Genomic DNA, 16,769 nt, shown 5'->3' with positions numbered 1-16,769 from the left:
TTTTCTGCTGATAATGTCTGTTTGACCTTTTCTTTGCTGTGTGCTTTTAGAAGGTTTTCAAAATCTTGAGTGACTCCCAGCACGAATTTTATTTTATTTTATTTTATTTTATTTTACGATATAAATTATATCAGTTCCTTCAGTTTGCAATCGGATTACCACAGCCTGCGGACATCTACGGACTAACACAAGCATTCATTTTATCGCGTGAATTGAATAAAGTGTATGTAGCTTTGTGTTTCCATGATGATGTCGTGTCTATGGAAAGACATACTCACCTCTCTGTTATCTCTGCGTTCTGCATATCCTGAAAGAGTGCACTCATACCGTTGCAGGGCCTGCAGAATGTCTGCGTGTGGGATCGGGAACATTTCCTCAATAAGCCACGTGTGTGCTGGGCAAAAGGGATGTGTTGTTGTATGGTCCTGTTATTATGATTATGTTCAGACAGTCCATGTCAAGATTTGATGAACATTTTATTTGGCACAGGTGTGTGGTGTGTGGTCCTTTACAGATGGGAATGTCAACAGTTTATATATATATATATATATATATATATATATATATATGTGTGTGTGTGTGTGTGTGTGTGTGTGTGTGTGTGTAGTATGCGGCCCTTTTCGGGATATTAATAGTGCTATAAACATGTGTGTGTGTGTGTGTGTGTGCGCGCTTGCAGTTGGGGCTCTGTCGGGGATGAACCAGCTGGTACACGCGGTGACCAGTCGCTACGACGGCAAAAAGAATCAGGAGATGGCCCCCTTACTACAGGAGCACAGCGCCAGTCCTGAAGCCCAGGTCAGTGAGCGTGACTGGCCTCTTCACGTCGTGAGTGGTATCACGTGCATTCCAGTTTATCATCATCATAGTTGATGTCTTGGTTGTGGTCTTTAACATAGTATTACCTTCGTCGTCGTCGCCATCATCATATTTTACCATCGAGAACAACAACAAAACGATAGAAAACAGTTATATAATCATGTTTTAGCCTTTTTTTTTCTTCTTTTTTTTCATGAATAAAGATTGCACTACTATATCACAGAACACTGATCTTTAGGATGTCGAGGTTCCACGGTTTACATCATTCCAGCCACGTCTGTTCGTAGAGACATTTACTTAAACTTAACATTTAATTTTGACAATTTTCACATTTTAAGAAGCTACAACACGCGAATGAATAGTCTGGCAGAATTTCTTTCCCTTTCCCATTGTTTGCATAGGCGCAGGAGGTAAAGTGGGGGGATGGGGGGGGGGTGAGGGAAGATGTGCGGTGGAAGGGGCAGAAGGGGGAGATAAAAAGCTAAACAGGTGGATCGACGTTGAAGCAGATGGCTGAACTGTTTAGACTGCACGCTTTTAACCCTGACAGATCAATAAATAGAATCTGTCGCGCAGAGACTGACGCTACACGAAGTCATGGTTTAGAGAATTAGAACAAAGGATAAACAGGGTGATGGAAGGTTGTTGGGAATAAAAGACAAATATCGGTTCGAGCCTCCGTTGACCCTTAACACACACTGAAGGTTCCGGTTTTATTTTCCGGACCCCCGATATCTCTTTCGGGTTTGCACCTTACCTTTGCTTGTCAGTAGGTATACAACTTCATTTCTTTCATCATTTCTTCTTACATTCTTTCTTATCTTCCATCCTTCCTTCCTCCCTTTCGTCCTTCCTCATTTTATTTCACCCTTTCACCCTTTCCTTCCTTCCTTCCTTCCTTCCATCTTCCTTCCTTTCGTCCTTCCTCATTTTATTTCACCCTTCCTTCCTTCCTTCCTTGCTTCCTTCCTTCCTTTCTTCCTTCCTCATTTCATTTCCCCCTCTCCCCCTTCCTTCCTTCCTCCCATCCTTCCTTCCCTCCTTTCTTCCTTCCTCATTTTATTTCACCCTTTCACCCTTCCATCCTTCCTTCATCCTTCCTTCCTTCCTTTCTTCCTTCCTCATTTCATTTCCCCCTATCCCCCTTCCTTCCTTCCATCCATCCATCCTTCCTTCCTTCCTTCCTTCCTTCCTTTCTTCCTTCCTCATTTCATTTCCCCCTATCCCCCTTCCTTCCTTCCATCCATCCATCCTTCCTTCCTTCCTTCCTTCCTTCCTTCCTTCCTTCCTTTCTTCCTTCCTCATTTCATTTCCCCCTTTCCCCATTCCTTCCTTCCTTCTTCCTTCCTTCCTTTTACCGTCCTCCTTTTTTTTTTCTTTTCTCTCGTCCTTCATCCCGTTCTTCATTCCTTCCTTTCTCCATTCGTCCATCCCGTTCTTTCTGCCCTTTCTCCATGTTCAAAGCGCCGACGAAGTTCACGTGCGGTTGGTTCTTTCATCCATCCACCCATCCACGAATTCCATCCTTCCTTCCTTCATTTTTTTTTCTTCCTTCGTTCTTTCTCTCCTTCTTTCCTTCACTTGGCACATAAGTGAAAACGTAATACTCTTTCAATGCCGACTTTAGTTGACTAGACAGTGCACCGCGATAGGCGACTTTAGTCGACATGAAGGGTCATGTTAACAAATATAATTTTGACTCACTTGTGTAAACAAAGTGAGTCTATGTTTTAACCCAGTGTTCGGTTGTCTGTGTGTGTGTGTGTGTGTGTGTGTGTGTGTGTGTGTGTGTGTGTGTAGCCTAAAATTATATGCAAACTGCATTTACTGTTATATTTATATTTTTTGTACTCTCTAAACTTGGCACTTTGATCTGATGTTCGACCCAACAACAAGAGCAGTCATTATTATCATTTTTTGTTCAAACAGGAACTTCTTTTGCTAAGCATGGAAGTTTTATTTATTTTGCAAACGTTTTGGTGCAGATAGTAAAAAAGGGAAATTACTCTGTAATTAATGCTAGGGGACTTAATTCATCACAAGTGAGTCTTGAAGGCCTTGCCTCTCTTGTTTACATTGTAACAAAGCTCGACAGCTGCAGCCAGTTTAGTTTCCACACCAGCCAGTTGCATTGCTTGGTTCTAACTTTTTGACAGTTACACGTGACTAAATGCCTACGTTGACCGAACTACGCCATTGGTCAGTTCCATACAACACACAGTGAGTAGCGGGTTACGGCCATACTAGGCTCTTCCGTCCGAGCAATGCAACTGGCTCCAGCAGAACAATAACTAACCCTTGCTCCCTGACCCAGTATGAAGTGAACATTAACTTGAATCAAGGTATGTGACTGAGAGCATCGTATCTAAAAATATCTGGCGCTTTGGGGAGCATTTTTGTCCACACAGAAACTCGGCGGTGAAAGAGTTAAATGTATTCCATGATTTTTTTTTTTTTCCAGCTGAAGGCCACTTCCACGTCCAGTGTGCCCAAGTCCACGTCCAGCATGACCCTGCCGGTGTCCACCCCTTCCAGCCACTCCCACCTGGACGAGTTGACCCCCTGGCGGACTTCAGGCTCTCGTGCCCGCGCCCCTGGCTGAGCCTCCCCTCGGCCCCGGCCCCCATCCCCAGCACCCCCAGCACCCCCACCCCCAGTCCCCGCTGCACCTGGAGAGAAGGCTGGACGAGCTGTCGAGGTGAGGTTATATATATTTGGTGTGGAGGGGGGGTTTCGGGGGGTGGGTGGGGGGTTGTTTAGCGTTAGGGGGGTAGGGCTGTGGAGAATGAAGGGAAGAGACACATGGGGGGAGAGAAGGGTGGAGGAGGTCAGGGCCGTTTGAGAAGTTTTGTCATTTTTAGTCATTCGGATGAAACGATAAACCGAGGTCCCGTGTGCAGCATGCACTTAGCGCACAGAAAAGAACCCACGGCAACAAAAGGGTTGTTCCTGGCAACATTCTCTAGAAAAATCCACTGCGATAGGAAAAATAAATAAAGCTGTAGGCAGGAAAAAAATACACAAAAAAATGTGGCGCTGTAGCAGCCCGAATTTCATACAGAGAAATATGTTGTGATAAAAGAAATACAAATACAAATGTTGAGTGGTTGGTATTTTTGTTTGTTTGTTTGTAGTTGTTTTTTTGTTGTTGTTTTTTCTGTCTTAGTCTTATGTGAAGGGCTATGACTCTCAAACTAGGAGGCAAGACTGCACTGGCTCTTAGTGCTGCAGCCTTGGGGTGCTAGTTGGCCTTTGGGAACCATCCCAAACGCCGACTGTCCTAAAACCCTTTTGATCGAGATAGAGGGGTTAACTTGGGAAAGACACTCTCCACCATAATCAAATTCCAGCGCAGATAGTCGGGACAGCAGTTACCTCCTCTGCTATTCTGATAGTCGTTGTTGGACACAGCCGACTATCATACAATATTATTATCATGATGATTATTATTATCAGTAGTGTTAAGTGGTAGTAGTATCATTATTATTATCATTTTGTTGTTATTATCGTGATCATTACAGACAGCTGAGTCGGCTGGAGCGCAAGATGGGCCAGGACATCGCCCTCATCCTCAGCGTGTTGCAGCAGCAAGGGTCCCCCTCCTCCCCGCCCCCGCCGCCCCCGCGTGTCACGGAGCTGGAGGGATTCTCTCCGGACTACCAGCCGCTGGCCCACCCCTCTGCCTTCCCACCCCCGCCCTGCCTCCCTCCTCAGGTGGGTGGATGGGTGTGTGGGTGTATTTTTTTGTTGTACTTTGCGGTTTCTGTGGGGTGTGTGGGTTGGTGGGTGGATGAGTGAGTGAGTGTGTGTGTGTGTGTGTGTGTGTGTGTGTGTGTGTGTGTGTGTGGTGAGTGATTGTGTGTGTTTTGTGTGTGTGTGTGGGGGGGGGGAATCTTGTTAAATGTCCGTTCACACATTTCGGTGATTGAAGACACTTCGTTGGAGTATTAATGTGTACATTTCAGTATTATCAGTGTGTGTGTGTGTATTTGCGTGTATGTACGTGTGTGTGTACGTGTGTTTTCGTGTGTGTGTGTGTTTGTGTGCGTGCGCGTTGGGCGCTGATGCCTGGGGCGGGGAGAGGGGCAGGCGGATGAAATGTTTTTCTTGATGATATATATTCGATATTTTTAACTTGATTTGAATTTTTATGTGGATTGTGAGAGACGTGAGTGAATTGGTCTTTCTTCTTTTTTTTCTTTTTTTTATCGATGTTTTTTACTGCAGTATGTGTTCTCTTCAACTAGAGTTTAAGAACTGGCGGGTATTCAGCCCTGAAACGGCTTCTTGCGGTCGGCAGGGCTAAAGCAACATGATTTTATTTGCTTTGTGTATGTGGCGGGGTGGGATGGAAATATACGTAAGCCAATAGTGTAGAACTTTACTTATTATTGACATTGTTTATTTAACGGTTGGTATGTTGTTGTTATTGTGTTGCCTTTTTCTATAAGCTGTTACTTTTGTGTATGTTGTGTGTGGGTGAGGGGGTTAGGGACGAATATCTAGTGGTGGGTATAGGGCTCGACTTTTATCGACGGTTATTATTTATATTGACGGTTATTTTCTTCCAGTGTACCAGCTAAATCGTTCCTACAAATGTGTGATAAGTGTAACTTGCATGATCGCTGATGTCTGATTCTTAGGGAAAATCGTGGCTGCTAAGAAATGATTTTAACTGATGTTGTTTTTATCTCTGTGGGCTGTTTCTATTCTGTCTGTTCAGATTGTCACCCATGACTCTTGCGTCTGATTTATATAGGACTTGTTTGTTATTGACGTTAACCCCCTTGACCGCTGTACCTCTGTTAGACGATAACAGTGGAGCATGGATTTTAAGTTCAGTTTTTTTGTTGTTGTTTTTTTTGTGTGTGTGAATTTTGTGTGAGATGTAATTGATGTTGCTGAACAAAGGTCATGCAATCTCAAGAGGAAGAAGCATAAATAATGAACGATGACTGAAATCCTAGTCTGTAACCTCAGTGAAAAGACAGCTCTTCACTTACAGAGCAAACAAGTCAGAGGCATTCAAGGGGGGTAATTCACCGTGCAGTTTTTGTTTGTTGTTGGTTTTTTTTTGGTTTTTTGTTTTGTGTGTGTGTGTGTGTGTGTGTGTGTGTTCTTTTGTTGCTGTTGTTGTGGTTGTTGTTGTGATTGTGGTTGTGGTTTTTGTCTGTTTTGTTTTGTTTTCGTGTTTTTTGTTGTTGTTTTTGTGTTTTGTTTTGTTTTTGTTGTGGTTTTCAAAACTGTGTGACCCACATGTACACCTGCATGTCCCCTCCCACAGATGTCCGGCACTGAGGGCAGCGCAGAGTCCAGCTCGGGCTGGAGCTTGCAGCCCCCACCACTCTCCTCGCGCTCCACAGAGGCCGCCACCGCCTCCTCCTCCGTCACCACCTCGTCCTCCTCCAGCCATTCCAGACCCTCCTGCCCCGCCCCTTCCTCCGGCCAGGCCCAGCCCCCGTTCTCTGCCGCCCAGTCTGTGCCACAGCCCCCGCCCCCACCCCTCCCCTCGGGAAGGGAAGAGGAGGGGGGAGGAGGAGGAGAGAGGAGGAGGGGCGGCGCCGCAGTGGGGGCGACGGGAGGACCCCCTCCACCCCCTCCTCCTCCTCCGCCCGAGACGGCGGGCGGGGAGGCGACGTCATTGCCCGTGACGTCATCGCAGGACTTTACTGCCGTGGCCGTTAGGGACGGAGGGGGGAGGGAGCCCCCTCCTCCGCCTCCTCCCCCCCAGCCACAGACTCAGAGACCCCCCGAGGACGCGTCGGACTCAACGAATCAGATAGTTTGATAATCGACAAGTCATGATTTGATCTTTTTTTTTTTTCTTTTTTTTTTTTTTTTTTTTTTTAACTAACTACCACAAATCGTTGACCTGACGTGGATTTCTTGATGCGTGACGGGTCAAGAAACCCGTGAAGATACATCGAGATGAGGACGTGCACACACGTTCTGGTGACGTGAACACCACTAACTGCAGACGTCATGACAAACACAAACGAAACAAAACACACAACAACAACAAAAAACCGATAGTGTGGTTGTGTCTCTTCAGTGGAACGTTTTGTTTGTTTTAAACCGCCTGCGGATTTTTTTAGTTGGGTTTTATTTTATTTGATTTTTTGTGTGTTTTTTGTTGTTGTTGGTTTTTTATCAGACAGTGCGATTTCTAAAGTTGCTGTTCCACTGATGGGGGAAATAAAAGTTTTTGCAGGGGAGGGGGTTATCACTGTGAGCTGTATGCAGTATTTTCAAGCGTAGTCAGATGAACTGTGTGGTGTTGTTTGTGGTTGGTTCCTTTCCACTGACTCGTGTGAAACTTGTATGCCATCGTTCGAGCAGCGACTCGCGTGCTGTGTCAGCATCATGCGTGTTCATTCGTTTCATTCATCCACACGTATTTAATAAATTTTTTTAAAAAAGACACTACTATACTATACTATACTGTCACCCAATGTGCAGGTTAGACTCTCAGAGAATTATCAATAATCACTGATCAGTTTATAATTTATTGACACGCTTCGTGTGTATACATACATTTATATATATATATGATATATGATGTCAGTTCACCAAATCTGGTATGTTGTTTGTATTCTGTGCGTTGGTGGGGGTGGGGGGGACTCTGTAATCCAGTCACGAGTGCATTTAGTGTTAGTGCGTTGGAGATGGAATCTGTCTTCAAAACCACAAATTCACAATGTTTTTTTTAATGGGTTTTTTTTTGTATCATTTTTTTTAAAGACTGGTTTGCTTATTTCGTTTCTTGATACATGTGTTTTTGATTGTGTGTAGCTTTCGACTGGTGTATCTTCGCATACGTGTATCCGTTTATCTGTCCCTGTATTTATCTTTTAATTTATCTATGTCTGTCTGTAAACCTACATGTCCATCAACTTGTCTGTTGTTGCCTGTCTAGTTCTCTGTCTGTGTGTTACCTCGCTACGTCTGTGTCTTTGTCTTATCGAGTCACAGAAAGTAGGCTTCGTTTGCTCTGTCTTGTTTGTCACTTCACTGCGAGAGACTGGTCAGTGACTTGAAATATGCCCGTATGATATGTCAGTTCACGTGATTCGTTTTCTGCCAATGTTTGTGCGTTGTTTGTTTGCTTGCTCGTTTTCCAGGTTGTTTATAAACTTGTGTGTGTGTGTGTGTGTGTGTGGTACTGCAGTTAGCACCCAGTAGAAAAAAAGTAATTTCATTCCGGAGCACGCATCTACACCTCCTGCTTACATTGTGAATGTAGCAGCACTCCACTCGGCTCCACGGTGAAAGAGAGAGCGGCTATGCCTCGCCATGTGGCAGAAACAGGACTTGATAAGGAGCAGAATTTGATCAACAGGCACCACAGCAAATGTGCTACTTAGCGGCAGTGCAATATCAACTATATATATATATATATATATATATATATATATATATATATATATATATATATATAGTGTGTGTGTGTGTGTGTGTGTGTGTGTGTGTGTGTGTGTGTTTCATTGCTTCGTTATCTTCTTGAAATACCGATCACTGTATCAATTTATTTATTTATTATTCATTGACCAATATGCGACAAACTGAGCTGCTTCTGGCTGTTTGTGGTATGACGATATCATCCTCTTTTTTTTCTTTTTTTTTTACTTGTTAGAGTTCTCGAAATCCAAAAAAACGGGTGATCTGTACGACTGATGTTGGCTGTACTTTAGCAGATCTCGTAAACAACCTGCGCATATTTTTTACACAAGGACAGTGACATTCTTCGAACCGAGCTGTCAATAGAACGACCTTCTTTTGCAGAGAACAGTAATGAGTTTGTACCCGGCTCTGATCAATAATTCTTGGTGTTCAGCATAATCGAAATGGCCCGGCTGTGACTTGCTGTGGACACGGCAAGTTTCTTTTTTTTTTTTTTTTTTTTTTTTTTGAATTGGTGTGGGTAGTTAACTTGGTCTTAAACACACACACACACACACACACACACACCAGCAACCCAACACCCCTCACACCTTTACGTTATAATATACCCCTATCTTTGCACACACGCAAGTACACATACGCGAGCACAAATACACATAGACATACAGAGAGAGAGACAGAGAGAGAGGGGGGAGAGAGATCGCATGGTTGATAACTGAAATATTTTCTTTTTATGATGATATGCTGAAAGTTAGCTATGAACTCAATAGGAACAAATCCCCACCAAGTATACATACATTCGTGAAGAATATGTAGACCAAATAAGAAGCATATAAAGTGTCACATTAATTAACTGCCAGTTTGTGACATTTGACTGAGGTGGCTTGGAAGGGAATAGTCAGAGGATGTTCGGCTCAGTATGTAGGCGTATTTAATCAGGTTTTGCCTCAGAGATACAGAATTGAATACACGCCTTTATTTGTCTGCCTCAGTTTGTCTTTGCAGTATGTCGACCATTGTTTCAATGCAAAGACCAAAGATGATTTGAAAACTTTTTTGATATTTATATTTTATCATGGTCTATCGATCACAATATCCTATAAAATGAAAATAAAAACATTCTTTTTAATATTGATATATATATATATATATATATATATATATATATATATATTTCGATCACATAAACCCATCAGTTCCATGCACAGATAAAAAGATAATACGCAAGAAATTATATTCTTTGAATATTGATCAATTTACTATTTTGGAGATCACATGACAACGACATGTTTATAGAATAGTTCATCTATTAACTATTTTCGTCAGTACTTCAAGGCTGTTTGGTGTTCAGCGCTGGAAGGTGTGTGGGTGTGGGTGTCATTTTTCTCGTGAATGTGCGTGGACGCCTGTTTCGCTTTAACGATAAGACTGGACGAGAGACGACAAAAGCCAATTGTACAAAGCGTTTTCTGCTCTGAGAGTAACGTAAATGACTAGTGGAGCATAGAAGGGAAACAACAATAGTTCGTGCTTTCCAAGCACAGGGCCTTATAAAAGTGAGGAGGAAGCCTGAGGCATAGAGGATGGAGGTCACTCTTGCATAATCAAACAAGCCCTAGAAGTCAGAACCTAAGTAAAGGAAAAATGGACGAAATAGTTTGAATGTTAGAAATATAGATAAAACAACAAAATAACAAACAATGAAGTTGACCACCACCCCTCACCCCCAAATTGTCCATGTTCATTTGTTTTTTTACCAGCATAAATTTGACCTTTCCACTATTGTAAAAAATGCTAGCAGAGCCAATGTGATTGTTTTCTCGGAATGATCGATTTCTACAATGCATTGTTTTTCCCCCCTTCTTTTCTTCCTTTTCGGCTTTTGTTGTTGTTGTTTTGTTGTTGTTGTTGTTGTTTTTTTCATCTGATGTTGCGTGGCATTATATGTATGCTGATGACGCCCTCATGAATCTGTAACTGAACCTGTTAAATCTGCACTCTATTTTTTGTTCTCTCTGTCTCTCTGTCTCTGTCTCTCTCGCTCTATCTATCTATCTATCTATCTGTATGTCTGTCTATCTCTCTATTTATCTATTCTCTCTTTCTGTCATCGGTTCGGGTGTTTGTGTCAGGATGATGGCTCACAGTTATTGGCTTTGTTGACTTTGTTGCTTTTGATTCAAAGGATTTTTGTTTTGTTTCTGTGTTGCTGTTGTTGTTGTTGCTGCTGTTGTTGCTGTTGCTGTTGCTGTAGCCCGTTTGACATGTTGATGCTAGCTGTTGGATTTGATAATAATGGATGCTGGGTAGTATTCGCTGGCATTGTTGTTGAATCTGCTGGTACCGCTGGAGTAACCGGTTAGTGTGAGTCTTTCCTCGGACCGAAAAGGCGATTTGAGGAAGCGGTGTTTACTTGGATATCAGTGTTTGTTACTCGCATGTGTCTAGTTCATGTTAGCTTGCAGGTGAAATGCCGAATTCATCTCTCTCTTCTGTTTTTTTGTTTGTTTGTTTTTTTTTTTTTTTCTTTTTCCACATCCTTTCTCCCTCCCTTCCTTCCTTCCTTCCTTCCTTCCTTCCTTTTGTCACACCTTCCTCAGCCCCTTCTTCCCTTTCTTCTTTCCTCAACCCTTCTTTCAATCCCAAAGTTTCAGTCTTGATTTAGTCGATTGAAGTTATGCCCTAAGTGATATTTCAGTTTTCACCAGAAAGGTTGATACATAAGCGAAGCACCGAAGCTGTCTTCAGCCAGAGCGTACTGGGGGGAGCGCAATCTTCAGACTGACTGAAATCTTGACAGTGCTGTGAACAGTGTCTGTGATAGCTTCTTGTGTGAAGGAGGGACACGTTTGTTTGTTGTTGGTTTTGTTGGTTGGTTTTTTTTGTTGTTTTTTTTTAGATTTCACAAGATTTTCCAGCGTTTGAAACAGTTAGGCCGGTGAGTGAGTAGTGAGTGAAATTGCTGCATTGCTGTCCTTTCTGTTCACGTTCCGAGGAAGCATTTGACTTCTGGTTTAATGTGTGATGAACGTCGTCGTCGTCGTCGTTTGCTTCTGTTGTTTGTCCTCACCGTTGAGACAGGTTTTGTTGTTGTTGTTTTTTCAAATGTGGTTTTCACTTGCTCGTTTGTGTGCATGCTGATGATGCAAAAACACACACGCGCGCACGCGCATATATATGAATGTGTGTGTGTGTGTGTGTGTGTGTGTGTGTGTGTGTGTGTGTTTGTGCGTGCTCGTATGTTTGCTTGCGCGCGCGTGCGTGTGTGTGTGGTTGTGCGTGTGTGTGTGTCTGTGTTTGTGTGTGTTTGTGCGTGCGTGCGTGCGTGTGTGTGTGTGTGTGTTGTGGGCGGCTGGTATGTACATATGTATGTTTGAATGTATGTTTAAGTGTATGCATGCTGTGTGTGTGTGTGTGTGTGTGTGTGTGTGTGTGTAGTTTGCTATTCACAGTTTGATATGTATACGTAACAATGATGTAATGTCGAATGTCGAATGTAAAAAGAAAATCGTTTTGTAAAGCACTTAGAGCAGATTTATGGATTGTGTACTATTTAAGTATCCATTCTTCTTCTTATTATTATTATTATTATTGTTGTTATTATTATCATTATTATTATACACAAGACATGGTGGTTGGTGTGTGTTTTTTTTTTTATCAGAAACAGTTCAGCTGTAACAGATGGTGAAGACAGATGACTGCACTGATTAATCTGACGGAAGTCACTGTAACTCTAATGCTGTCCCCTCCGCACCCTCCTCCTCCTCCACTCCACCCCCCACCCCCCACCCCCCACCCCTCTTCTCCATCCTACCGCACTCTACTCTTTCGATTTCCCCACAGGCATTGAAAATCCCCACCCACCCACTCACCCCACTAACCCCCCTCTTTACACCACATTTATTGTTGAATTCATCTCACCCTCACATCACTTACGCCTCCTGCCCTGTCTGGGACACTGGCCGCCAACAACCCAGCTATCCCAGTCCTGTGCCAGTCGCTCCAGCTGCGGTCTGTCCTCTTCCTGTTGTTGAACTGCCGGCGCATAAATATCATATTCGTCAGTTACCCCCAACACCCACCAACACCATCGCCATTCGCCCACCCAGACCCTTCCTTCCTTCCTTCCTTTTTGTCAAGTTTTGCCAGAGATATTATAGATTGAGTGACTGAACCATGAACTCGCCATGAGTCTACGAACCCCTCAGTTCGTCTTCTGCTTTAGCGACTGTAGCGAGGATATGCAATATAAATGATTCGTCCAGAAACAGAGAACTGTTTCATCTTGTAGATATTGATGATAGTGTTTCCCGACCATTCGGATAGGTATCCAGGTCATAGGTTTGGTTCTTTGTTTATTTTAGTTTATGTTTTTGCTCCCCAGCTGGTGACGATACTGTTCAGCGTTCTGTGCATTGTTGCCATGTGGGAAGAAGATCCACGTGGGATGCCATACTCTTTCATCTCTGCTGCATCCATCGGTGTTTTCCTCGTGTGTCTCTATCAGTGTCCGTAGTGGGGCTTCATCAGAAATAATTGTGTGTTGTCTGTTGTGTTGTTTTATTCGGTTGGTTGGTTTGGTTTGGTTTGGTTTGTTTTGTTTTACCACCAAAGAGAGGCGTGGTCCTGTCATGTCTGGCCCTTGTTCTGGGTTGGATGAAAATCAACGTCAATCATTGAACATAATGAAAAGTCTTTTGGTATAAAATTGATTTGTTTTGTTTTGTTAGCCTGCGTCTCTGTTATCCTCTTCGTTCGTTCGTTCGTTCGTTCGCTCGCTTGCTCTTTCTTTGTTTTGTATGCAGGCTGAGTAATACCTGTCTGATGTTGTTATGGGGGGGCCGGGGAGATGGGAGTGAGTCATAATGTATGAATTAGTTAAGAACATGAGTTTGTTTGTCTGCTTCCTTGTCACCAAATGAAAGATTAATTTTGTTTCGCCGCCAGCATGAACTTGAACTTTCTTCGTTCGTGAATCAGTTTGTGAACTAACACAGTTACTTCCTTCACTTGGGGCTGACATGGCAGTCTGAGAATTGAATACCATTTACCCTGATTTCTGTTATGTGGGTTTTTTTTTTGTTGTTGTTGTTGTTTTGTTTTGTTTATTTTGTTGTTTGTTTGTTTGGGTTTTGGTTTGGTTTGTTTGTTTGTTCTTTTGTTGTTTTTGTTTTTAAGCTTTTTTTTTTTTGTTTTGTTTCGTTTGTTTTGTTTTTTGCTTTGTTTTGGGTGTGTTTTTTTCATTAGATTACTGGCCATTTACTTCTACTGCATTGGTATGGGGTAGCGAGGGAGTAAAGAGAGACTTTTTTTTCGTCTTTTATGCCAGCATGACTTCACAGCGATTTAACTCATGCTGTGACGTACAGGGTATGTCACGAGAGTTTACTTTCTGTGCTGTGCAGTCCACACACTCAAAAAAAGTCATATGCAGAATACTGATCTCCGTGGGACGTCACACAAAAGGACTCATTTCAGGGAACAAGAAGGAACAAAAGACTGTGTGAGGTTTTCTGGCTTGAAAACACGATCTGCAGCAGAGAAGTTTTATTTCACTTCCCTGTTGCATGGTGGGGAGGAAGGGGTTCGTTTGGTATCGATACCTGCGTTATAATGCACGCGAATCAAACACACAGAATATCTTCGGGATTTTTAACAAATCAGTGATGAATCTGACAGTCTTTTTGCCGATGTTGTTTGAATAAAATGTACATCAACGATAATGAAGGTAAACGATCACTTTCTTCGTTTGTTTGTTTTTTTGTTTTGTTTTGTTCTCTCTCTCTCTCTCTCTCTCTCTCTCTCTCTCTCTCTCTCTCTCTCTCTCTCTCTCTCTCTCTCTTTGGGGGGAGGGTGTGGGGGTTACATCATTTCAATAAATCACAAAAACGTTGTTGATGATAATGCCATACAACTTTCTGTCTGTCTTAACGAAGGGTAAGACTGGACTTTTCAAAATTACTTAACCGTCTCGTGCTTTGATTTTGGGTGATTGGGATAGAAAGGGTGGGAGGTGGGGGTGAACAGTTTGAACAGTGTAATACGACGACCCTGCTTTGTACTAATCTCCCTTCTCTTACGGTTATCAGAGGTACGTACACATGATCACGACTTGAAATGCGACATTGTTTTGATTCTTTTTTTTCTTTTTTTCTTTCTTTCTTTTCTTTTTTAGGGGGGGGGTGGGGGGGGGGGGGTGAACAGTCAGTCCTGATTTCGACCTGTGCGGTCGGCCGGACTGTAAGCTACAATGTCAATGGGGTGGTTTTCGAACGTTTAGTTTGTGGCAGGTCAGAGGTATGTGGAATGGTTGATATTTGTTGTTGCTGTTTTTGTTTTGTTTTTTTTTCTTCTAAAAACCTGTCTGCGATGTAGAACTGTTGGTGTTATGCAACGCCGCCACAATGCCCGCAGCCAGTGGCTGTTGATTAAGACTTGTGCTGAAACCTTGTGCTGTGTCGTTACCATAGGCCTGTTTAATATGACTGACAGCAGCTACACCTCATCATCATTAGAACCGTTGTACCATGACGTGTTTGGCGTGAGAACCAAGTATTGTAAACAGGGAAGGGGTTGGGGGTGAAGAGGGGAAGGTGGGTCGGCGGGAGGAGAGGGGGGGGAGGTGTGTGGGGGGGAGGGGATCCGATTATATATCATGTAGTTTTGAAATCCTTCGTGATGATATGATTCTTTTTGTACACACGTTTTTATTATGTACACGCGCACATGAAACGCATACACACACGCACACACACACACACACACACGCGCGCGCGCGCGCGCGCGTTGTCATGAATTTTCAAATTCCAAATTCGAGAAGGTAGAGAGGTTCAGAGGGAACTCGGTGATGATTGACTTCCACTTGAGGATTGTTTGTGTGGCAGTCTTACGCTGACTTCCACTTGAGGATTGTTTGTGTGGCAGTCTTACGCTGACTTCCACTTGAGGATTGTTTGTGTGACAGTCTTACGCTGACTTCCACTTGAGGATTGTTTGTGTGGCAGTCCTTACTATGAGAATGGGTTCGCTGATGGTGTGGGCGTCTTGTCGCTTTCTCTTTCATCTCCTCCCTTTGCCCTCTCCACCCGTCCTCCCTCCAACGCCCTCGGTCCCACTTGTGTAGCTACTGAAGCTGAAACTTTCTCTGCCCCCTATCTATCTATCTATCTATCGATCGATCGATCTATATCTGCATCTGTCTATCTTCCTTATCACCAGATCTCTCTCTCCCCTATCCGAAGTGTTGAGCGAATTGTTGAGGAAAGAGATGTACTTCGGATCGTATTCCTGGACTCATGTGGTGATAATCCATTGTTGGTCATGTAACGTCAAAGTAGTTTTCTTTTTATTTCTTTGTTTTATTTTGTTTTATTATTTTTTTGTTAGAACGGTTTTTTTCCCCATTTCAGCTCTTGACAGATAAGTCGATGAATAAGAAAAAATAAATAAATAAAGCGAATCTATGGTTCGTTACGGTTTTCATGTTCACTATCTGATGTGTCTGTGTAAGGTGTTACACAGAGCTGACGTGTATGATTGTTCTCTGTGTACATATTACTTTCTCTGTTTGGGGTTTTTTGTTTCAGTGATCACACGAGTATTCAGTGTTAATCTCATGAACGAAGTTTATCTTTGATACAAATAAAAGTCGGTTGCTTTATTCGAGGAATGTGTTTGTCTGATGATTGTCTTCATAGTATGGTGGTTGTGTGCTATCTGCCTTTCTGACTCTCTCTCTCTCTCTCTCTCTCTCTCTCTCTCTCTCTCTCATAAGAGTTCGATTCACAGGTACACAACATATAGTTTTATAACTGACATTCCCCCACCCCCCTCGCCTCCTCGTGGTGATGCCGGGGGTCTTTCAGTATGGTGCCTTGTGAGGACAGGTCCTCTGACCGGACGCCGAGCGTGCAGACCAGCTGCGTGCAGCCGATTGCGGATGGTCTGGTCGGAGACATGTGGCACTCCATTCAGTGCCTGGACTGCGGATGAGGCTGAAAAGAAGCGGTTTCGCAGATGTCGTAGGCGAATAAAGCGGCGGTCATGGGTCTGCTATCGTCGCTCTTGGTCGTCCAGTGTGTTGTCTGTCTGCTGTGACACCAGTGGCTTCCAGTCTGGCCCACAGCCGACTGATTGTGTGCTTACTTGCCACGTTGAAATGTCGTGCGACATCAGCTTGAGATTGTCCAGCTTGCAGTCGGCCAATGGCGTTGTTTCATTGTGCTTGAGTCAGACGAGGCATTTTAGGCATGGGAATTTTTGCATTCAATTCCGATTCTGCAGACTGCAGTTTTTTTTCTGGGATTTATAGCAATGGTGTGAGTGAACAGTTCATCGGCATTCCCAATCAAAAACATGACCGCTACATGAAGCACGCACACACACACACACACACACACAAACCGAGACATTTTCACCACAGGCGTCATAATTTGCACGTGCGGCATGTTCTGCGTGTGCATGCCTGTTACAAGTCACCTGACAAGCGTTATCGTATACAAGCCATACCCAACTCAATTGTATTGTGCAATGATAATGTTATAATATTG

The 16,769-nt window shown here is 43.3% G+C and overlaps 1 protein-coding gene across 1 annotated transcript in view; it reads left to right on the top strand.

The window, feature by feature from the left end:
* LOC143277311 (voltage-gated inwardly rectifying potassium channel KCNH6-like) overlaps nt 1–16,212 on the top strand; it is a 329,128-nt gene extending 312,916 nt beyond the window's left edge. Inside the window, 6 exon segments of the mRNA XM_076582096.1 lie at nt 680–798; nt 3,281–3,376; nt 3,378–3,517; nt 4,341–4,533; nt 6,104–6,294; nt 16,107–16,212. Of these exon segments, the coding sequence (XP_076438211.1) occupies nt 680–798; nt 3,281–3,376; nt 3,378–3,517; nt 4,341–4,533; nt 6,104–6,294; nt 16,107–16,212 (845 nt within the window).
* The last annotated feature ends 557 nt before the right edge of the window (nt 16,213–16,769 follow it).

Source organism: Babylonia areolata, chromosome 2 (genome assembly GCF_041734735.1).
Source record: "Babylonia areolata isolate BAREFJ2019XMU chromosome 2, ASM4173473v1, whole genome shotgun sequence".
Classification (NCBI taxonomy): Eukaryota; Metazoa; Mollusca; class Gastropoda; order Neogastropoda; family Buccinidae; genus Babylonia; species Babylonia areolata.
Note: the sequence above shows the minus strand (reverse complement) of the source record. Positions and strands in the feature narration are given on the sequence as shown.